The sequence below is a fragment of the Schistocerca piceifrons genome, chromosome 2, assembly GCF_021461385.2.
Source record: "Schistocerca piceifrons isolate TAMUIC-IGC-003096 chromosome 2, iqSchPice1.1, whole genome shotgun sequence".
Taxonomy (NCBI): domain Eukaryota; kingdom Metazoa; phylum Arthropoda; class Insecta; order Orthoptera; family Acrididae; genus Schistocerca; species Schistocerca piceifrons.
Window position 1 is genome coordinate 591374878 of NC_060139.1, and position 25801 is coordinate 591400678.

The 25801-nt window shown below is 36.7% G+C and overlaps 1 protein-coding gene across 10 annotated transcripts in view; it reads right to left on the reverse strand.

Moving 5' to 3' along the window:
• LOC124776660 (nuclear receptor coactivator 7) overlaps positions 1–25801 on the reverse strand; it is a 703675-nt gene that overhangs the window by 177620 nt on the left and 500254 nt on the right. For 9 of the 10 annotated variants that reach the window (XM_047251761.1, XM_047251757.1, XM_047251755.1 and 6 more), the window contains 2 exons: positions 7201–7363; positions 6207–6429 (listed from right to left, as the gene is read on the reverse strand). In XM_047251761.1, coding sequence (XP_047107717.1) covers positions 6207–6429; positions 7201–7363 — 386 coding nt within the window. Of the gene's footprint in view, positions 1–2285; positions 2361–6206; positions 6430–7200; positions 7364–25801 lie in introns of all 10 variants that reach the window. The other variant, XM_047251752.1, reaches the window with a different exon arrangement.

Genomic DNA, 25801 nt, shown 5'->3' on the forward strand with positions numbered 1-25801 from the left:
CATTTTTTACTTTCTATTTTTTGTTTTTCAGAATGATTTAGCCCAATGCCCAGAAGGATTTTATTCTAAGTGGCGTAGGCAGAGGAAACCTCTACACAGTATCCAATCTGCTTGTAAGGAATAGTACAATTCTTTTTCTATTTCACCCTTCAGGTGTGCACCTTCCATTATTTATGTTACAGTAGTGTCCCCCTTCTGGTGTATTCCAAGTTTTCCTGTTGCATTTGTACATTAACATAATTATTAATTTCAATCTACTATGTCACTAATCCAACTCTGTAAGCTTGTTCACTCAAAGTTCAGAAAATGATCATTTATAGTGTAATTGGACAGTAATTAGTTCATTTACATTGCTATGAGCATTACCTAACATTTGTTACTGGTGATGGCAACCTAACATTATTTGTAGTAACCATTCTCATCTCTCTCTCTCTCTCTCTCTCTCTCTCTCTCTCTCTCTCTCTCTCTCTCTCTCTCCCTCCCTCCCTCCCTCCCTCCCATGCCACCCTTCGTCCTGCTCCCCCCCGCCCCCCTTCCCAGTTCCTCATCAAGTTCTGTACTGCCAGATGGCAGGAATATCCAGTCCAATTACATTACCATACATGAGCTGATTAGACAAAATTTTGACACTGATGAACATGAAAAAGGCTTCACCAAATTTCATTTGGATAAAGTAATTTTTTTTATCAGCAACACATACACCCATCACTCTGTAGAGCGGGTACTTTCGTAACTGTATGAAGAGAAGACTTTGCTTGCTCACACAGTTTTAACTCTTTGCAGTGCAAATGCCATAAGAATAAAAACTGCTGGACCAACACTTATCCCATTTCTTGCTAGCTATTGGCTACAACCTCAAGGGAGGGGGAGGGGGGGGGGGGGGCGAATCAAGTGTTCTTCACATCAAATGCCCAAAAGAATAAACAAGCAGTAGGAATAATTTCCTGATATTTGGTTCCATGTAATTTCAGGCACATGTCCTTTTGCCTCAAACAAAAAAGTAAGCTTGTGACTAACATCTCACCCAAAATATTGTAAACATATATCAACCGAAAGTATTTTAGATGTACTGTGTAAATGAAGGTGGTGGCTTCTCATAGTAAGACGGTTTCCGGTAAAGCATCCTAATTCTTCAGCTGTCACAAAATATCGCCATAGGAATGACTTATTTTAACAGCATATTTTGCAGTCAACATATCTGTCGGTGGATATTAATTGATGATCCCGAACTTTACGTCTTCTTATATTTTTTTTTATACTGCAAATGGTTTTCACATATTCCAAAATAGTTCACATTAAAACTCTTCATTAGGGAGGCATTTTTATTACCGTTATATGCATGTTACTTACTCATTCACAACAATATCACATTATTAACTGAGTATCAGCACTGCCTGAAAATACTTCTTGCCAACATTAATTTTCCTAACGTATCAGGAAATATGTTCAGCAACTAACTGTTTTTAGTTCAACTGACTATGCAATCTAAATTGCATGGAACATGTTTCAGGTATCAATAAAATTTCCAAACTGCAGTTCTTTCTCAAGCTGCAGTTTTCATTACAGTACATAGGATTTACGTTAACTGATAACAGGGAGAGTTCGCAATACATTTAGTTAGATCGTATGCGATTATCCACTCCAAAACGTCTCTAGTTTGATTCAAATATAATATCACATTATAATGCACTTATAAGAGGCCACAAACAAATTTCGATTAAGCTTACATGTAACAGGTAAGTATACCAACAGTAATAGCAAATTTCAACTGACAGGTTGCATCTTTTGACCTTGTGAGTATCTTTCATTAATAACTGCCATTTTATATGATTGCAAAATGTTGCATACTACCAAATAGTGCACTGTGCTGGAAAGGTGTACTTTGTGCAGGGTGCCTTGCTAACTTCAACAGTGAAATGTGCACAGAATGTGTAAAACTAAGTACAAAACCTACATGACAAATACACCCGATTCCAATACTACTAAACTCAACTGCTAAAGTCCACTTCTACTGACTATTCTAAAGCAAAACATCTATTAATTCAGAGTGTGTATTGTATCCAGCTGCCAAAAAAGGTCTGCCAATAGAGTTTAAAATAATGATTTTTTCTTTTATCTACAGTGATATTCAAAATATAAAAAAACGCCCTTTTGAACTGCATTGAATGCATAAAGTACAAGAAAGTTAATCTAGAAAAATTATCAGCATTAACCAGGGGTCAAAATTCTGGCACATTTTATGGCAGCAATACAACCAACACACTTCCAAGGCCAGCTGTGCCCACCTCCTCAACTGGCTCAGATTCGGAAGACACAGTCTTCAAGATACTGTACAGCTTAACATATGGGGCCTTGATCACCTGCCAGATCCCAATACAAGACATTAGCCATCACAGTTATCATAAACCACTAGAGATAAATTACTGAAAGAGCCATTCAGCAGTATAATTTTTAAAACTAGAACAAGTAAAGAATTAGTAAAAGACAAAGTCAAAGTAAAAGAAAACACATTCTCTTTAGCAAAAAATGGCATTCTTTGTGAGTAGAAGAACCGTCACTGACTCATAGTGAAATGCCATTAAGCTATTGCCTTCATAATTTGGCAATACCATCTATCTGAATTCAAAACTCTGCAGTGACATAAATATGATTCAAATTAATCTTGAGAAAAGCTGAATTTCATTTCTTTGCTTTTTCCTATTGTCTAAACAGAATGATTAATTCTGTCTTGAACAGTATTTCAACAATATGTAAGGTAACTCCATTCTATAAATTGGAAGATTGCCATTTCATTATGAGACAGTATAGTGCCTAAAGTTTTTTGGAAATTGAAAATGCAGCCAATAAGAAAAAGAAGTTATTGTAACACTGTCTACAAACAGCCATCTTCAGATGAAAACTATAAATTTGAAAGTGGGAAATGTAACTTCTTTTTCACTTAGTACTATCTGCACAGTGAAACCTCATCATTTAAGGTGCTGGTGCATAAAAGCTTTCACCAAATAATGAGAAAATGATTATTTACAATTAATTTTTCCACAAACAATTAAAAACTCACACACAAGATATAATTCAGATGAAGGAAAGTAACATGCATTCCATGCACATTCATTAAAAAATTATTGACGTTTCATAAGCACACGAGTGTGAACATTCTCATAATCCATTCAAGTAATATTAAATTTTATTAACACTTAACGGGAAACAAAGTCATTTAATGAAAATTAAATTCAATTTACAACAAAATCAATGGTTTCAATATAATAAGAAACTTGTTTCTCCTCCAAAAAAAGACTTATTAGCAAAAGCTCTTTTTGACGTGTTCAATCAAATTTCTAGGCAAAAGTAGCTGAAAATTATGGTATGTATCTGAAGATGCCTGCTCTACAGTGAATTGAAAAATTGTTACTTTATGTAATAACCCTCATAGATTTTTTAATAACTAGTTAATTGTTGTATCATTCAGACAAGCAGTATGAAGCATGTTAAATTATTTCTAAAAGTTGCTTGAATTACTTTCCAGATGCTTTGCCAGTTATTCAGCATGCTCCAAATCCATCCCCATAACACAAAAAGGTCAAATGCTTTCCAAAGCCATATTGCAAAACTGCATTCTAAAACAAAGCTTTCATAATATTTTGCAAAATTGCAGCTGAAGTAAACAAATATTTCACACTGTAACATTGGAAAACACATCTGCAAGTTAAAGTACCAAAGTGAATGATCCAACTGAACACACATCCAGGAAACTAGCTAACTTTCATGAAACTATCAAAAGATAGACATAGAAGAGGTAATCAACATCCCTAAAATAGTTTCTGGGAACGGAAAAACCACCACTAAAATTTTTCTTCTGGGTCTTACATTTTAGTTTACAAAAGCTCCAAATATAATGATATGTATAATCACCTTCCCTTGCCAGAGTGGTATTTTTTCAAACAACTTACAGATGAAGAGTGAAAAACAAACAGAAATGCAGCTATATAAAAATACAAGCAAAATTATGTTGTTAATAGGGAAAGTTGCTATACATACACTGCCTGACACAAAAAGTGAAGCACATAGAAGAGGAAGAGGAAACAAAAAATATTTAATGGATTGAGACAGTATACGATTTATTTCAGTGGGAAGTCAAATTTATGAAGTACTTGGCAGTATGAGCCCTCTTACCAGTATGACGGTGGCCCCCCTGTGGCCTGGATGCACATACGGAGTAGGTTAAGAAGGGTGTCTAAGCCATTGTGCCCTCTTCTGACGCAAGTTAATCCAAAACTGTTGTTACCAGTCCTCGATATCCTGGATACTGGTACTGCGACCGAGTTTGTGTCTGAGCTGGTCCCATTCAGATTCCACTGGAGACAGATCTAGGGATCTTGTTGGCCATGACAGTACCGCAACATCACACAGATAGTTCACAGACGGAAATGTCATGTGTGTACTGACGAAAAATGACCCCATGAGTATGTCACACACGAGATAACACATGGATGTTCATGACATACCGCTGTGCTGTCCTAGTTCTCTGAATCACTATCAGCAGTGATCTGAAATCATACTCAACAGCCAGCCAAGGAGTAACACAGTTGTGCCTCTCCAACACGTTAGAAAAATGTGACACTTCTATCCATGTTGCCATCATTCTTGCCAACAAGGGTCATCTGGGGTAGTGCAGAACTGTGATCCATAGTTTAACACAATGTTATGCCATTTATTGGCAGTCCATGCTTTCCAGTCATGGCATCACTCTAAGTGCAGCCATCTGTGTTGTTGTTTTAATGGTAGTGTATGCATGGAATGGTAACTTCCTGGTCTGGCTGCTGTTAGTTTCTGAGTAATGTCGTGGGATCACACAGAATGCCACAGACAGTCCATAATTTTCTCTCAGATGGCAGCTGCTGATGTGAAGGTGCTACAATGTACTTGGCATACAACAAGGTGATCCTCCCTACTGGTGGTCAGACATGATGTTCAATTGGAACCTAGACAAGTGTTCCTGCCCTCACATTCCCATGCAGTCTAAACTGGGCTACCATCACATCTGAATGCCCCAAGTGTCTCAATATTGCAGAAGTCAACTAGCCGGCTAAACAGAGGCCCACAATGAGAGTCCTTTCAAATTCTTGTCAGGTGCTGATAACAGTGTCCTGCATGATTACATGGCATTTCCATGTCCTTCACCCGTGATCATACAACATCTGAGGCTGTTCACACCCTTTATATACCCTACGGAGTCTGGTAACAACACTAAACACAAACAATGCTACAACACTCTGGTGGCCATTCTACCTGTCAAGGAGAACTGCAACTCATCATTTACAAGTTCATACCCACCCATGTTGTATCTGTGTAGGAAATTACATATATTTCTGACCGTGTCTTCTGGGAGCTTCACGTTTTCCATCAGATAATGTATATTGAAGTGCTTTGTGGAAATAACATAAGAAGCAAAGCAGAAACTTGATAGAATTATAAGCTATGAAACCTGAACTGAGAAATCTGAACAGGAGTGAAATCTGGAGATAGGGGTAAGAGATGGTAATCACCATCAGTTAGTCAAAGTTAGAGAAAGGGGATAGGCTGAGCTAAGTTCCACTGTGACCTACGATACAAATCTCTGTCTCAATGAATTTCAAAGTTTGATTATCATTTTCGTTTATATTCTGTGCCCCTCTTGCTTTAGGTATCCAAGCAAATTTTTATACCACATTTTTAACTTGCTGTTTCCTTTAAGCTTAAGTTTCTATCAACCGCATGTTGCTACTTGTTTTATTTCCACATATTATAACATTAAATACATATATTTTATGTAAGAATATTTTCCCACCAATATAAGCTAGAATCTTTTTAAAGATTGCAAGTCAAGTCTCACAGACTGGTCATGTAATGCTACACCTCCCTGTAGCTAATGTGTGTTTGTTAGGGTGACATATTGTTACACCCATATACAAGGTATTGGGTATGAATCACCTCTTCAGAGTCTATTAAGACTTTATGGCTAAAGATAACAATGTTTTTACTAGTGGTGTTTATGACCAGTCAATTAAACCCCTCAGATACAATCATATTAAAAAATATAAATTTTAAGCATGGGATAGAACTTGGGTGACTTCAGTAGGTCTCCCCAACAATAATAGTCTAATCAGAGGGCCAACAGGTTTGTGTACTGCTATGTTAACTACAAGAAACAATGGAGATGTATGACTTACCTCCCATGATTCACGTGTCAGTTCCCCCAATTCTGCATCACCATCACTGCCTGACCGAGACCTACTATCTCCTGTTCGACCATTTCCATCTCCAACTTCATCATCCCAGAGTTCTGTATCTGATTCCACTAACTCATAACCACGTGATTTGAAGTCTATTTCTTCCAGGTCACCGTAAAGATGGGGGATCCACAGCATCAGGAAACTGTACAGTTCATCAACCCTGCAAATATACACGTTTTTACCACAAACTATACAAAAAAGGTAATAATGAGATACATGATATTTAAAGAAATACATTCCCAATACATAAAGGACGTGGCATAAGATTGACTTAAGTTTACATTTCCTTCTCATGTCGAAAGTACAGGGCAACAACTTAAAAAAACCTTCCTGGTAGATTAAAACTGTGCAACAAATCAGGACTCAAATGTGAGATCTTTGCCTTTTGAGAGCAAGTGCTATACCCACCTGAGCTACCCAAACATGACCCATGACCCTTCGTTACAGTTTTACTTCCACCAATACCTACCTTCCAAACTTTACAGCAGTTCTCCTACATAATCTGCAGGGAGTTTCACATCAGCACACATTCCACTTCAGAGTGAAAATTCATTCTGGAAACCATACCCCAGGCTATGAATAAGCAGTGTCCCCACAATATCCTTTCTCCCAGGAGTGCTAGCCTTTTAAGTTCTGCAGGAGAGCTTCTGTGAAGTTTGGAAGTTAGGAGACGAGGTACTGGCAAAAATAAAGTTGTGAGAATGGAACATGTATCATGCTTGGGTAGCTCTGTTGGCAGAGCACTTCCCTTCAAAACCTGAAGGCCCCAGGTTTGAGTCCTCATCCAGCACACAGCTGTAAAACAGTCTTCCTTATATGTTACATTAATTATAGATTTCATGTGTGACAACTGCACATTAAAAAAACTTTTGAATTCTCAATTATGTATAAAATTAATGAAAACTCATGCTCAAAAACCTCTAATACTTGCCTGTTCCTGGGTACACTGAACCAGTATTCTGGCCTCATTTTCTTTTTCCCATATGACATAATGGGGGTTGACTTTGGAATCTTTTTATTTAATGGTTTCCCCATTCTCAGTGTTAAGTAAAGTGGTGGGTCTTCACAGGATCTTGCTGGTCTTGGTATCAATTCTATGGAGACAAAAAGAAATAAATTTTCAAAATTGGTGCAGTACTTTAAAAAGAGATTTCAAATTTAGCTTCATATTCAAAGTCCATAGTTATTTTAAAGAAGCAGTCACAAAGAGATTCTACAGAAAATAATTAGTTTTGATGTACTAATTTAGACGACATTTATCAGACTGTAATTCCTTGCCCTTGTCCACAAAAATTTAAATCTACACCCAAGACCAACTTAACAGAAATTCCACAGTACAAATTATTTATCCAGAAGCCTGTCCCCATATGCAGATAACAAAGACACAAAGAGACAGGGGCTAACAAATAGAATGACATCTACCAAAAACACCACTAATTCTCCCATTTTCCCAACAGACAGAAATATCTAAACACAACTGCATTACTTTTAATACCAATAACATTAATAACAGTACTATCAATAGTGATAATAGTAATAATAATAATAAGTGATAATGCAAGAAATATAAAAACTGAACAGAAACATCATACTTATGACCAGAATACAGTATATAAGAGTTTCAGAAGATCAGGTGTTGTGGACGCAATGCTCTAAAGAAAGTATCATTTGGAGAAAAGGAAGTCAAAAGCACAAGAAATAATGTGTAAAATAATCATCTTATTTGTGTTACACCTTCAATAACAGAGACCTTTTCAATTTCACACTTTAAGTAGGTGGCTGTTCTTCAGTTGAAGAAATAATCAATCCGAACTCAAATTCTTCATTACTGAATGTGGTCCCTGAGAAGGTTGTTGAATAGGCAATAGCAACTAAATACGCCAAAGGTGCAATATAATAAATATGGTAGCAGAGGGGTGTGAAATTGCATAATGGCACAATAGAACTCAGTTCTTGAGCTGACTGGCTTGAATCCAGATAGGTTTGTCTTCAACATGATCTTAATCAGAGCCTTGCAGTGTCCCTCCAAGAAGAGAATTGACTGTATGAAAGTGAACCTTTGTGTAGAATGCACAGAATAGAATAGTTCTATTATATCAGTCTCACTTTCACTAAAGATTGTAAGAATTACTTTGAACAATAGTTTTTACAAACATTTGTGCTGTATATAAAAAGATGATATAAATAACGTTCACATTTAAGAATTTGGAAGATGAGTCATAAAACAACCTTGGCATATTTGTAATTAAAACGTGCAGATGCCACAAAGAAGAATTTAAAGATAAAATATATGAGCATTATTGTTCCTGTCAAGAACAATGCCCAAGAACATGTGCTTACTTAAAATGTAACAAAATATGAAATGCATGTCACAATGAACACTTAAAAAAGAAACAAGAGAGGGGGCAGTGTCTGAGGGAAGGAGAGGAATTATTATAAAATTAATTATATTCACCAATGGCTACACAACTTTCTTCACTGCAGGAGCTCGTAACTGCTATTGCGATTCCACAATAAAATGACGTGAGGAGTGGCACTCAATGCCAGTTTGCAAAATGGTTATGCAAACAAGCTGGGGAGGAAGAGCTCCTTGTCTTGGAGATCCCCATTTTACAATATGATGCAACATTTCATACTACCAGGAACTGTTATTTTTGAATAAGGTCTTACAGTTTACACACTTGAAGCCACAGTACCTTACACAGCACTCTCAAAGGATATTTGCATCTGTGGGTACAGGGATGTTTCATACATGCAGAGGTGGTGTACCTCCACCACTTTCTAGAGAAAACTCATTACGAGTACTCATTAACTGGTAACATTATAACATACTTCCTCAGCAACTGCTATTTGTGAACGATATGACAGAGATAGAAAGCATATAATAAGTGATGAGTATCAAGAGCAAATTAACAAAACATGGAGAACTATTTGTGAATAAGAGATTTAATCACTAATATAAGGATCTGTACGAACAGCAATACTCAAGGCTTGTAGGTGGTCCCAGTTTTTTTTTTCATGAATTTTCCTAAGAAAATAACAACCAGATCACTACATTGTGCTACTTGGAATATTTGGGAATTAATATAGGTTGATATGAAATGAAGAAATTTTGCAGATTTCTGATCATACAAACAGTATTACTTTCATATTAGTAAGAATAACTGCAAAAACAATATCAGCCAATATTGACTGTAGCTACTGAAATTAATTCATCTATTGTGAATATGAACCTTCATCAGTACTGAATTTTAAAAGCAATTGCTTAATATCAGAAAGTACTGTATGAAAGTATACTCTTGCACTAACTTCTAAACTCCGATTTCCCCCCCCCCCCCCCCCCCCATACATACACAAATCATTAGACACAAGTTCTTTTTTTAAAAAATCTGAATCTCTTTTCAGTAAATAGGAATGCCTATGAGACAAAGTAAGCCAACATTAGTATTAAGTTACGAAGTCCAACAACAAACAAACACCCCCCCCCCCCCCCCCATTCTAATAACCTTATGTTAACTGGCCAACTGCTACAGACACACACATAACAAACCTTCAAAAAATAAAAAATAATTGAACAAATTACAGAATTAAAACCAAACCAAATTAATTGTATTTCTTGAGCATAAACTTTCCATAGTAACTTTAAGTGTGACAATGCAGTGAAACTGCACATATATTAATGATTCAACATCAATAGTAATAAAAAGAAAGCAATTTCAACTTTATTAGTAACATAATAACATGAAATAAGCAATATTAATACAAATGCTAGTTAAATAAACAGAGGTCAAGTGATTAAAATAGCATTCCTACTCCAACTATACCTCTTATTAAAAACATGCATTACTCTTCAGTTTTTAACAGTATTCCAGTATGTATACTGTATTCTGAAGAAATGGAAAAATGTAACTCCCATGCAGTATGTAGAAATGCAGTGTAGTATTAAGAAAGATGAAGTAGCAGGTCACTTCATTACTTTTCTGTGAACACTGTTTAAATATTTCAGAACTGCCAATGGTCTATGCACTTTGCAAATTGTGAACTTAAAAATGCATGAATTTGTATATGGAATGTGCACACACAGTTCAGTACAGGAGTGTGATGTCAACCTTCAGTCTTATCTACTTATAAGAAGTCATCATTTCTTTGGCTGTGTAAGCAGATTATGTTGAATGATAGCCACATACCCACAGCAGCATGTAAAATTATCAACACAATGCCAAAATGAGTTGAAAGAAATGTACATTGTGCTCCTATTTACCTGAGAAGGAGAAAGGTGATGGGAGAACACTACAAAGCAAAAAATTTCGTGTAAAAATAAGTTGACTTATTAAACAGGCTCAAAATTTTCATGGTTCAGTACCAGAACCAAGTCAAAAAGATGCTAATACCGACAAGTATCTGGATAATTGGATAATTATGTACTGCAGGGTTACTTATCCCTACTCTCACTCCCCCCCCCCCCCCCCCTTCTACATCCCCCTGCATCCTATCTGATCAGGATTGAAGCAATACGAAATTAATACATGAATCTTTCATGAGCACATCAATGTTTTATCTAGCAGACAGTATCCTCTTCCTCTGTAGATCATTGTTATTGTTACTTCAGCCAAATCTGTGTTTCTCTTTTTCTAAAATATGACTGTTCCCACTGTTCAGTGGACTCTGAAACACTGTGCATACAAGTATTTGACTTTACTTTTGTACTTACAGCTTAATCACTGCTACAGTGCTATGGAAGAGACTAATCTTAATTCATGTGGTGCGTAAGTGAAAGACTGCCTTCCAAATCAGTAGTATATTAAAGTACTACGAAAACCATGCTACAAAAACTGATTTCACTTATCACACAACTTTTAATGCTGTGCACTGGTGTCATTCTCATGCCACTTATTATTTGTTTTCTACCCACGAACATGCTGAAGATTGATTTATTAGGCAAAAAATGCTTTATTACTGCAAATGGCATCACACTCCTGTAAATATCTTACGAAGTGTTAACAGAATTGTGAAAAACATGCAGTTTCACACATTATAAGAAGAAATTCATTTTGCTTTAATTTTACAGCACTGGTATCATTCAGCTTGGTATAATGGTCATGACAAAGAATAATGCATGAAGTAACACGTAGCTATAGCTGTTGCCGAGATGATCTTCAAGAAGAGACTGTCATTTACTTGCTTTGTTGTTTCTGTTCTGGCAGAATTAATACCAACAGAAAACTGAAATATTATCTGTTTCATAACCTGTAACCTGTTAACACTTTCTGGTCACTGCTTATGGACTCTACGGGGATACAAAATTCCCCATCCTGCAGTAACTGCTTTCTATTTCAAATAAAAAAAATAAAATACAATGACCTGGATACCTGACAAAATTGTGAGGAAGGTCACCAGAACAGTGGTGGGAAGAATTTCATTTATGTTTGTGATTTTCTAATGACATCAAATCATATTATTTACAGATCTATTAAACCACATAATTGGAGAAATCACAAAGAAAATTAAACAATTTTTTTCCTAATACTAATTTCTTTACACACTGTGCACAAATTCCTGAGTTATACCTGTAGCACAGGTTTTTTTGTAACATCCATCTGTAAATATGCACTATGTGAAAAACTGAATATGCAAATATCAACACCAATATATTCAATTCAGTAAATAGGTACCTTTGTATATCAAGAAAAACTAATGCAGTAGTGTGAGAAATGTGTACAACTGCTGAAACTACTGGAGTAAGCATAGCAATACTAGTGTACCATGACCGGAAAGTGTTAAATGTACTAAAAAAAGAAACACACAAGTTATATTGTGAAGTACAAAGATACATTTAGTTTAAACTCGTAATCCACCCATAAACCAGTTTTAAATAAAATGATGTGAAGACTGAATGAGAATAAAATTAAACATACTAAAAGCTTCCATTCCAATGAATGACCAATATTCTATGACAGTCTCTTAAAATACAAGTCAATGCAGCATTGAAATTTATCAAAGACAGCTGTCTATGATACAAGAATAATAAAGCAGAGAACTGCACAATGCATTATTTAAAAAAAAAAAAAACACACACACAAAATGCCAAATCTTTACTGATTACCCACAATCACAAAACATTCATGAAAATCTGTTAATTTTACAACTCCAGCAAACCACAAATAACAACCACGTATCACGTAGCAAAGTTATTTTGATATATAAACACCTACCCAAACCATCGAGCAGAGGATAGTTAGGTGCATGGACTACAAGAAAAGAAGAAAAAGAGAAAAAGAAAAATAAGATCACTATATAATGGTCCATTTATCATAATAACTGTTGTAATTTAGAATACAGATATGTGCTCTCATAGTGAGGCACATACCTTCTGCACAAAGTTTCCATTTCTCATTAGCAGAAATGAAATTTATAGATTTACCACTCCGTTTTGGAATTCTCTTGGAATAATCAAAGTAACAGAACTTATACTTATTAAATCAACATCTTACAGTGAACACGATAATATACTGTCCATTACACACACCTGTGTGTAATTACCGGAAATGGAAACTTTAGGCAAAATGTACAGCTACAGTTGTTAGCACTTTTATTGTAATATTCTCTATTGAATAAAAGAAGGTGGTATGGTGGCTATTGCACTTCCTCTGTGATTAATGTTTAGGGGTAGTTGCGACAAGAACTATCATTTAAGTTTACTATTTTGTACAGTGCATCAACCACTGAAAGTATTTTACAAGAACCTTATTATCCAGCATCATGAACTAGCTGCTCTCACATCTGCAATGTTTCTTATTATATGCTGCAATACGTACTCTCAATATGGTAACTATTTTCTGTGTGGCTCTATACATAATGTCATTAAGAATGTACATGAATTATATAGTCATAGTGCAAAAATACGTAAGGTTGGAAAGGAACTGGTCTGTAGGTGGTGTAATGGAAATACAACAATTATCTTTTATTACATCCAGGGATTAAACTATTTTGTTCCTGCACCCACTGTAGCTGGAATCCCACAATTGCCTTCATCTCAATATGCACTAGCTCCAGTTTAATTCTGACCTTCACATGTTTCGATGTGACCCCCTCCCAGCCACCACCATTGAAGCAACTTCTTCACTTTAATGCGATTCTGTATCCATCAATCTATAACCTTGCTTCAATTATTATTAATATGTAACCGCACTACACTGTTATCTCCTCTTTCTTGGCTCTATCACGCTCTTTCACACAGAATTCCCCTTCCTACTCTAATGCAAACTCACGCCAATCACATTATTATCCCAGTCCCTTGATGACCCTCCTTCCTCTGTGCCTAGCTCTCTGTTCCTGTCACCACTGTTTGTTCCTCCCACATTGGCAACATCAGGATGCCTGGAAAATGTACCCACATGTACATAATACATGAGAGTATGTTTTGTTTTGTTTTGTTTTGTTTGTTAGCTCTGAATAGGAAATTACTTGAAAGCTGAGCTTTCAGTTTAATCTTGGATCTGCATCATATAACAACTCAACCACACAGTGAGTAATTATCTTTAATTTTTTGCCCTGTTTATATTCCATCCAGGACTTTTCAATGTGGGCAGAATTGACGAAAATACATGCCTAGTAGCTGCAGTAACAGAATCTGGTCTGCGCAGATATTTTATTATTGGACTACTTGTTGTGGACTACCAGTACATAAATTTTATCAAAGGATACCTCACTGGAAAAAACTAAGATTATGAGGAGACAGAATTGCTGTCCTATATTTACATTCAGGAGTCCTAATTTCTTTCAGTATTGCTGAAACATACATTAACAGAAAAAAAAAATAATTGTAGCTTTCAGAATTCTTTGTTTCTTCATCAGGAAGAATGAAAGAGTATGTTTAGTAAGGTTGGTAAGCAAGGGTAAGTCACACAGACTGCAAGTTGAGAGGAACCACCTGACAGGAGACTTTATGATTAAGGCAGGCAGGCAGCAAAGACCAGCTGAAATTCAGCTGGTCCATTTCAAAATCTTCCTTGATGTTAACCTCCGTATCACAGAAGTTCACGCCCATAACTTTGTCTATATAAATCTAAACAATAACTCCACACTGACAACAGCTGCCCCCCCCCCCCCCCCCCCAACAAAAAACAATCCTTTCCTACAGCCGAAGCATCCAATGCAAATGTACCTGTTCCCATAACTACACCTCATGTCTTGTCTTGTCCACTAATACTTCTTCCAGGAAGTTTCTTCTTCCCACTCTTTAACAAATTAAGCTCCACTATCTAAAAATCTCGTCCTCGTCACCCTATACTAACATGAATGCCTCAATGTATCATTGGCTAAGGCTGGGAATTTCTCACGTAAAGGCCTGAACTTACATTTTTCCTTGACATCCCCAGAGCACTATCCCTATGTCATGGTTCCTATCATTGCAGTCATTCCTGCTGTAAAACTTGTCCCCAGGCACTCAATCACTACCACCTAGTCCATTCACACCATGGGTAAATTATACAATCAAAAAGATAAACCAAAATAAGAAGCCATACAAGCCTTTTACAAATACATGTTCACTGCACTTTTTTTAAGATAAAATGGCCACTACTTAAGTGGCCATGCATACAAATGGACCCAGAGTGGCCTGTCTTGGGGGATACCAAGTGCAAAGTTGCTGAGCAAAGTTTATAGTACGACTTCATGGACCCAAGTGTTTTCTACAGCACATGGACCATTTGGATCCTCCCATTCAGCACTAACTTCCCTGCACTCTAAATATGTGAACTTGCTCTCCCATCTATTTTCATGTACTGCCACCCGTCTGGACTTAAATTCCATTAAAAAACTTCCTCCCATTTGTCTGTTTATACACTTTTTTCATTGTTAGTATTTTCTTTTTACTCAGTTTCTCTCTTATTTCATTTTCCCTTCCTCCTCCTGTTTTTTCATATTCTTTTTCATGTTTTTTATCCTTTCTTATTTCTTTTTACTGTCTCCCATCTCCTTTTCCAGTATCCTCTTATATCATAATTGCGCTGTTTATTTCACTTTTTAAAAATCATTCTTGCATCAGTCTGTACTGCTCACTCTCTTCTGCCAGCCCTCGGCTGAAACTGTACTAACTTTGACTGCCTGCACACTATGACTCCTCCCTCTTAATCTGTGTTTCCCCTCATAATAAAGACTGGTGAATCACTTTCAAAATGGTGTACGAGTGACCTGTCTCTCCTCCTCAATCTGTCTTGAATTTAAGTGTCTTCCAGCCATGCTGGCTCCTTATGATGACTATTTTCTTTGCTTCCTTCAGATACATGGCGATCCAAAATGCATCTGTGAAATTAGAGGTGGTTGGCCTTTTTTTCCCCGAGTACTGTGGCATAAAGGTCCCCCGGCCTTCTGTGGCTAGTTATAGAGTAAGAACATAATGGTAATTTATTTGGTTTGTTACAACAATGGCCTCTCTTTTAGTGGAAATAACTTCACAGCAATCATTACAATCACTACAATGTACAACAGAAAACACAGTGTAACAATGATGTAGAAGTACTGTGTTGTGGATGTGTTTGCTGCAGGAACAGCTCAGCATGGTGTAGTAATTCCGTTCTTCGACTGTATTCAATGAACCCAAACAGGAGGTGAATATCAGCCAACTTTTCATCAGTAAACCTATACACACTGCTATGTGCTATGTACCACTGTGAATGCATAACTATCATATATGCTGAAGCAAACCAGAGACCAAACAGAGCAGTATCCAAGGCAAGCTTGAGAGTGGGGAGTGAAGTTGGCATTAATGTTAACAGCAAGTACCATGAGCGAATGTAAAAAGTTTGTTTCTGAACAAGACCTACACACAGTCTACATTTGCAGCATTGTGCAGATATTTCCAGTGCAATACAGGCTCAAATACAAATCAAAGTCACAAATCAAATAAAATGCAATCATTCTGGAATGAGCCACTGGAGATGTCGAACCCTGTATATTTAAGTTCTCAGAAAATATTCCTGAATAGCTTCTATTTTGCTGTGGTTTGGGTTCACCCTGTGCTGCATCTGAAACCTTCACCTGCTCGTAAGATGTGACTCTCTTAAGTCCTCGTTGATCTATGCTTCTTTTCATTATGTTTCAATGGGTTTGGAAAAGTACTGGTGTTTAAAATGACACTATTACTTACTGCAGTAATTTTTACTTTCAATGGATTTTATTATTAAGACGCTAAACTTTACCAAACAATTTGAAACTACTATAAATGTACAATCTGTTAATGTGTAATGAGCACCACAGAACTTTTTTGGATGTTCAGTACAAACTGTCCCAAGCTAGTAATAGTAGGTTAATAACACAGAGCTGGTACCATTTAGAGACACACACACACACACACACACACACACACACACACACACCAGCCAGGAAAACCAAGGGAACAAAACCAAGGGAACAAAACCAAGGGAACAAAACCAAGGGAACAAAACCAAGGGAACAAAACCATGGGAACAAAACCAAGGGAACAAAACCAAGGGAACAAAAGATGACCGATCACAGGAGCACCATTCAGCTACTGTACAATTTTTTAATGCAGATGAAACTTGTGTCCTCTGTCAGTTTTCCCAGAAAAAGAGACCAACTTTCAAAGCTATGGAATTAAAGTGGCCATGGTATCAAACTAAAAAGCAAATAACTGTAGAACTTTTTTTAATCATGAGTAACACAGTAAGACAGCGAGTGATCATTGTGTATACCAGTATAAAACCTATGTTTCATTTTAAGAGGCACTCCTTAGTGATATAAACTTATTTCATGCATATTGTAATGGTGATTCTTACTTTGATAAATGAAGTATCACAAATTTCTTTAGTGTGAAAACTTAAATGAAATATTGGATATTTTAATCATGACAGCAAGAGAATAGCTTAGTTTTTGTGTCAACATCTGGGTTGCAACTTTACTGGACACATCAACACAGACTATTTATCATATTTCACGGATGACTAACTGTCTGCATTATTGCTGGACATTACTTTTATAGAAATACAACAGACGTGATTCGTGCATAAGGGGGCTACTGCAGCTTTTACAACATTACTAAACCAAACATTGGCATATTACATATCTACCAAAAATTTGCACACATTTTAGGAATGTGTGCCACACATGTGACCAACTCCGAGAACAGCAGAATATGTTTGTATCGCTTTATGATTCTTTGAGGACAAGAGCTGAAAGGTGAGTAGGAATATATGGAAATAATAGTGTCACATATACAGTCAACAAACACACAGCTGTCATGGGATGGAATGGTATATATTTCAACAATGTTTTGTTTTTGTATATATGTTTATATAACCTTCCTTTCTATTTTTGAAAAATATTACCTGCTGAAGAAATATCAAATCCTTTAAAAAGGTTAAGGTACAAGGCAGACCTGCTTATTGCAAGACTGATTACCTCCCATTACTAATGAGCACAGTGTTTCATGTACAATGCAACAGCTGCCTCTGGCATGTGGAAGAAACAGTACCTCAACAGGCAAACTGTAATCATTGCACAATGCTCTTGACAGCTGCTTTGATACTCAAGGACGTGGTGTATCAGTTAAAGCTATGAATGGAAAAATGGAAAGTGCAGGCTGAAATATCAAGAATATTAAGAAAAGAATAGATTTCTACTCACCATAAAGATACCACGTTTAGCTGCAGACAGGCACAAGTAAAGGACTTTATACACTTCGTTTTCGGTCAGTGCCTTCTTCAGTAAAGACACACGCACATATACATATTCACGCAAGCAAGCACACCTCATGTGTAGATGACTGCTCTCTCTAGCTTCTGTGGTTAGAATGCAGTGGTGGTGTGTCAAGTGGGGGCAGCATTCTGAAGTGGGCTGGGGAAGGGAAGAGGTAGCAGGGTACTGGTGGGAGGAGAGGAGTCCGTGCTGCACGACACGGTGTGGGGACTAGACAGTGGCCAGACAAGGCTGCATAGTGCACTGTCTGGATGCTATGGGGAAGGGAGGGAGGAAATGGAGAGCTGAACAAGAGAACAGTAGAGATGGGCAAAAGACTGGTGGCACTGGCAAAGAACAGAGTGCGATGAGGGTGGGGGACAGGAGTTTGAAGGGTGATAGGACAGAGGGGATGGAAATTTAGGGGGGAGGGTGTGAGGACAGTAGGTTACCTCAGATTGTGGCCGTGATGATTACAGAAGCAGAGAATGCATTATAATGACAACTCTCATCTTGTAAATGAAATGGCTGTTTTCACTAATCCCGATGAAGGCTTTTTTGGCTGAAGCTTACTTGTTTGACAGCCTTTTTATTGCACTATCTGCAACTCAGCATCTCCGCCATATGATGAGTAGCGGTCTACTCTTTTCATAATACTGCATTACTCCAGCCTGGATTTTGCATAATTTGGTTTTACCCTTTTCATAATATTGCTTTTATCCCATCCTGGATTTTCTATTGTTTATCTGTCATGTGTTTGCCATAAAGACGTAACACTTTGTTTCACTTCTGATGTGCTCATTTTTAACCATTTCACCTTCCTCTCCTATATAGGATCTCTCTAGCATGTAAGGCAAGGTGAAAATCTCTTTGGGTGACAATCAATGACTTTTCTTTTAGGTATTAGATGCATTTGTTCTTCAACAAAGTCCCTGTTTAGGTCAATGTACTTAATCTGGGTTGGGTCAGGAAATCTACCAGTTATTTCGTGCAAGTCTTTCTCACAACTAGCCCTTAATGCAAAATGCACTCTTTATTCTTTGTTCCCATCAGCCTATTGCAGTCACAATTTACAATGTCACATCATGCTCTCTGATTATTTTCACTGCTTGTTGCAGTTTTGGAAGATCCTTAACGTGGAACATCTTTAAGATAGGTATGGCAATGTTGAATTTTAGTCACTCATTACTCAACTGTTAAAAGTTAAGAAACTGGATCATGATCTTGATCAACTGAGTATGTTTCCAGTTGTTATCAATTGATGGAAAACACATAGCAAACTTTTACTATAAATGGGAATTTTGTCTACGTAAATGAATCTGCTCATGTAGTTTGTACTGAAGTTACTACACAAGAACCATAAGTGTATCAAATTTTGTTTCCATTACAATCATCACCTCTGTGCTTATCTGACAACTTTTCACCTCGTCCTTTTATGTATAAATGGTACTTGTATGTATAAAAATGACATGTATATTCCATGTACTATTTACTATGAGGAGAAGCATCTATGACTGAATTTACAAAATTATGTTAAACAGAAAATGCATCCTAGATGTGGTAAAATTAGAAGGTGCAAAGATCTATTTTATGACATATGTAATACACAGTTCCATCCTGCAGTTGTGGAAGAGCAAAAAGTATGAGATAAAAATTTTACACCAGCACTTATTTTGTTGGTAAACAAGCATTTAGCAAATTTCAAAGTCCAATTAAGCCATTTCTAAGCATATAAAATTATTTAGTATGAGCATCCATGCGCTACTCGACAATTTTGCTTCATATATTTCTATAATCATCTCTAACTGATCACGCTACTAACTAATGAAGTCTTCAGGGAAGCTCTATACTGATAAAACATGCAGCAGATATAGTAATTAAAACTGGCTCTATGGTAAGTTTATTCAAAGAGAAGCAATAAAAATCATCACAGTCAACTGTTATTAATTTAGGTGGTGGTGGTGGTGATTATTTGTTATCTCATGAATACAGTGGCAAATTCTTACTAAACAACTTTCAAATGCTTACAGAAATAGGAGTTTACAGAATGAATAACACTGTTAAAATGAATAACATTTGTTGACAGAAAAATTTCTAAGCAAAAGATCTTTCCCAGCCCCTGACTAAACCTGCACATGAAACAACTGTCTATAGAACGTTGGAGGCTTAACTTCTCACTACCCAGATCTTATGTGTGACAAACATGAGACCAGTATGGGTTAACACATTTTCCTGATGTAATGAATTTGACAACATACTTGGAATATCAGGCAAGTAATAGTGCTTATGGATCACAATGTGTTGGTACTGATCACAATTTGTTGGTGAGTGTGCCAGGAAAAACAACAAGAGTGACACTCCCTGAACTGCCACAGATTATCAATAAACTTCCTCATGATTCAGCCAGTGTGTTAAAAGGAAAACCATACCAAAATCCCTACAGCAGTTTTTGAGATTAGGCTTCACATACAAGAAAACGCCCACTGCGTTTTTGTATCTGGTGCTAACGTTGGTCACCCCCGTATGCAATACATTAACAATGAGTTGGTCGCCGTTGTGATTTTAGTTTTGACTGTGCAGATATGAGTGAAGTAGTCACAATCACTTTGTGGTGGCCACATCGTATGTGCTTCTTTTGCATCAATGCAGTTCTCAAGGGGGGGGGGGGGGGGGGGGAATTCAACATTTTTTAATAATGCTCTTGAGCTGATACAAATATTCTCAAATGCTAACAAATGCTTAGGAATATACTTGAACACTCTAAACACAACTCAGAAACAGTGCACACTTCGGTAAAACAAAGAATGGTTACGTGGGAAAAGTAAAGGGAGAGGGTGGAAGGACCTACTTCAAACAAACAAACAAACAAACAAACCGGCAACTATAGAGAGCGGTACAATGGGAAGATAAAAATATGTACATTTATTGATACAATTATGAACCAAGGCAAAATGTAAACTTTGCAACAGAATTACTAACTTCATGTAATGTTCCTGGTACACCCTCACAAAAAAGTTTCTAAACAACATCACAGAAGTCGCTATATTAACCGGAAAAAGAAACGGGCAAGTCAGTTTCCATGCCACCAATTCCACTCATTTCAACTAATTTACCTGTAACCCTTTAAATTATCGGAGCAAAAGGCTATTTACAATTTGTACGGAAACCAGATGGCAGTTATAAGAGTCGAGGGGCATGAGAGGGAAGCAGTGGTTGGGAAGGGAGTGAGACAGGGTTGTAGCCTCTCCCCGATGTTATTCAATCTGTATATTAAGCAAGCAGTAAAAGAAACAAAAGAAAAATTCGGAGTAGGTATTAAAATTCATGGAGAAGAAATAAAAACTTTGAGGTTCGCCGATGACATTGTAATTCTGTCAGAGACAGCAAAGGACTTGGAAGAGCAGCTGAACGGAATGGACAGTGTCTTGAAAGGAGGATATAAGATGAACATCAACAAAAAGCAAAACGAGGATAATGGAATGTAGTCGAAATAAGTCGGGTGATGCTGAGGGAATTGGATTAAGCAATGAGATACTTAAAGTAGTAAAGGAGTTTTGCTATTTGGGGAGCAAAATAACTGATGATGGTCGAAGTAGAGAGAATATAAAATGTAGACTGGCAATGGCAAGGAAAGCGTTGCTGAAGAAGAGAAATTTGTTAACATCGAGTATAGATTTAAGTGTCAGGAAGTCGTTTCTGAAAGTATTTGTATGGAGTGTAGCCATGTATGGAAGTGAAACATGGACGATAAATAGTTTAGACAAGAAGAGAATAGAAGCTTTCGAAATGTGGTGCTACAGAAGAATGCTGAAGGTTAGATGGGTAGATCACATAACTAATGAGGAGGTATTGAATAGGATTGGGGAGAAGAGGAGTTTGTGGCACAACTTGACAAAAAGAAGGGACCGGTTGGTAGGACATGTTTTGAGGCATCAAGGGATCACAAATTTAGCATCGGAGGGCAGTGTGGAGGGTAAAAATCGTAGAGGGAGACGAAGAGATGAATACACTGAGCAGATTCAGAAGGATGTAGGTTGCAGGAAGTACTGGGAGATGAAGAAGCTTGCACAGGATAGAGTAGCATGGAGAGCTGCATCAAACCAGTCTCAGGACTGAAGACTACAACAACAACAACAACCTGTAACCTTTACAGGACTCCAATTTCTGACAATATAGCGTATAGTATGCCTATAAAGAAAGCACAATGGAACAGATTTCAATATTGTGGAATGAATTCAAAAGAATCATGTTTCTTTCATGGATAACCACATGCAAAGTGTTCACATGAAGGACAATCACAAAATTTATTGATTTTTGAAACTGAATGTTTAAATAGAAATGGAGTTTATTAGAATAAACTTTGAATTAAGTTAGAAACTATACAAACGAGAGAATCAACTGCACCTTTTTCCCATTCAGAAAACAAATAGACAAAAGAAGAAAAACTGAAATGACACCTTTTGAATATAATTTTCATGGCTGATTTGAATACTACCAATCACCTGACTCATCATTTTGTTGGATCATTTAACAACAACATTCAGCCTGTTCTCATAATTTAAAAAAAATCCAAGATGCTGTTTCAACAACAATATTATGCAATAGCACTTGTAGTGCAGCTCAACACTAGAAATCAAATGGTCAAAAATTTCTGCAACAGCTCAACTATTCAAACATTTAAGTTACACTGAATCTTGATGTACACAGCTCCATAAAACACTTTAAATTATCATGTGTAGAGAGACTTACAAAAAAAAAAAAAAAAAAAATCAGATCACCACACCTAAAATATGAATTTACAGCATCAAAGTGATAAACCAAAAATAAACAATGACATATCTAAGTTGTGGGAAAGGACGACAACTAAGAGTTTACATCTCATTAGAGATAATGTGTAATTTCGAATTGGGAAATGACGAGGAATGATATCAGCCATGATCTTTTGAAGAAGCATCTTGGCTTTTGCTTTAATTAATTTACACGGAGTCTCACAGTCTCTGGCTAGCTGATGTAGGCTGGTCTCGCGCGTGTGCGTTTGCGTTTGCGTTTGCGTTTGCGTTTTTTTTATTTTTGAAGAAAGCCTTGTTGGTCAAAAGCTCACTTTCGGACAGACTTTTGTTGTGCTTATCTGCGACTCAGTATTTCCACTAAATGGTGAGTGGCAGCTATCCTTTTCATAGCATTGTTACATTCCTTCCAGGATTTTCCGTCATTTGGTAATAAATATACAAGGTAGGAAACTGCTTTTTTTCAAATGTTCGGGATACAGGGAACTTTTCCGGCTCAATATTATGTAAGAAACAACATGTATTTCTTTCAGGCACTGTTTATAATGTATATGTTTAACCGATTTTTTGTTGGTATCAGGTAATGCAGCACACTTCCTAAGCAAATTAGAAGTATTTCTAATATTTTTGAACCCACTTAGCATTATTAAAAAAATTACAAAGAAATTGATGCAATTTTTTTTCCCAAAATGCTTCCTCAAATTGAGGTACCATTTAATCCAATGTTATACATTTGAAGGAGATCAAATTTTTACGAGATATGCATGACATGATAGCTGAGGTACTAGACCTATTTAATTCCACCTACTATGTATATTACAATGATTAAAAAATATCACATCTTACATTTTAATTTTTATAATTTTTTCCTAATAAAAATGTTATTTTTCCTATAATTTAGTTGATTCTGCCATAAAGCTTAGGTCTACTATGTACGTATGGACTGTTGCAAGTTACAGAAAAAAATTACAGCAATGCTTTATAAAAGTTAGGAAATATTTGTAACTGAATTCTGGAAAATACAACTTGCGGGAAATTGCAAATGAAGATGTAATTAAACTGTGCCTCGGAACATTCCTGAAGCATATTCTTCATCCTACAGCAATTCATCTTCAAGCTTCCTCTTGGCATTCCGTTTGGAACTTCTTGCTTCTTTTTTAACTTGAAGAGTGAATCTTTCAGCTTTGTGCACCTGTTGTCTGTCATGCGCAAGCAACTGATCTTTCACATTAGAGCCATATGTATGCCTAAATTTCTCAGGACTTTCAACCTTCCTATCACTCCATCTAGTACACCAACTTATAATGTATTTAGTTCTACAAAAACATTCTTGGGTAATCTTTCCCATATGCAATGGTTGAAACTTTCATTTGTATTCTGAGCGCCCCCATGAAGACATTTACTAAGCAAAACAGGGTCACTCAGGTCTCTAAAAATTGGTTTTACTTTGTTCACAACAGGCTCAGGAAGACAATGCTATGATGGTATATTTGACCACTTTCTTTTGCTTTTTGGTAACCACACCAAGAACCTGCTCCTTTAGGGGAAATTCCCTGAACAGGGTGGTCATCTGTCGACAACTTATCAAAGTAGGTGGCCCATACAGGTTTTCTCATTGCTGTAACATCATCCAGAGGTGCAGTTCATCTAATGGCCAGTCCATAAAATCTCTGAAGGAGGTCTATTTCAGTTTCTGTCAATCTGCCTCAGCCATATGGAGATTTTCCATCAGATAGCAACTTTCCTTTCAGTTCTCTTCGTAGCTTCCTCAATCTAGCACCCATCCTCTTTTGCACATTTGCACATGTTCACAACACTCCAGTTTTGTTACCAAGGTGTCACCATAAACATTGAACTCACTAATTTTATTGATAGCTTTACAGTCCCCATTGCCTAGGTACTTCATATATCGAACGTTATAAAAGGGCACCAACCTTTGAAATATTTTTAGAGCGTCATCACACTCCACGCCTCCACTGAAACCATCATAATCCTTAGAACATTGATGTTCAATATGTCCTTCAGTGTTACCATGACAGGTGTGGCAGTACTTAGATAAGCACTCAACATCAACAACTTTTTCATTCTCCAGAGAAGTAGCACTTACAATACCATTCAAGGAATGATGTCCTCGATGTTGCCATGTCCCATCAAGTGCAACAGTAATGTCCCTGGTTCCATAAATATTTACAGTTTCTTCTAGTGCACGTTTCATAGATGCTTTAGACACAGCTGTCAAGGCACCTAAAAGTATTTTTATGTACTTGCTGAACCTACTGGGAGGAGGAAGGGCCATCAAACCACAAAACATTTAAGCAGCCTTTTTTCCTTTTCCTATTGCATGCACTGCATACACCAACTTCAAATTCACATCATATGAATAATGCACAATGTTCAAAGTCATTTTCGATGTAGATTTATTGCAGGATCTACACAGAACAACTAATTTTGCACTAAACCCTTCCTGCTAATTTGTTGTTCAGTTATTTCCAGACAGCCTACACCATCATTTTCTTTACATTTCACCACTTCATTTACTGAAGAAGATAAGATGTCCACATCAACAACAAGTCCACTACAAACAGCACCATTGTGGGGGGGACCTAAGAAGATTATCACACTGCCAGGATAATGAACTGTTTATCAAAGTTTGTGCCGAACTATCAAAAGAATGCCACACAAACCACCTGTACAAGAAAAAATTATTCTTGTCTTTGCACAGCTATGTTCTTTATCATTCCCCTTTAAACTTTTAACTGTATTTTTTTTGTAAATGGTGATATCTGACATACACATCTGTCTGAAAAACTATATAACAGATACATATTTCAGTTCAATTGTTTTACTGTTAGTAGAAGTAGGTTATTTCTTCACTGCAGTACGCCTCAAATCCTTCACTAATGACATTACATTGAAGTAATCCACTTGTGAAATTTTTATTCAACCGAGCACATGCAATGTGACACTTTATTAATGCAGTTCAGGTTGTAAGGGCAGTCAGTCTGATCCAAAAAGGATGCACTTCTGGTCATGTTGCTGAAGATGCCAATG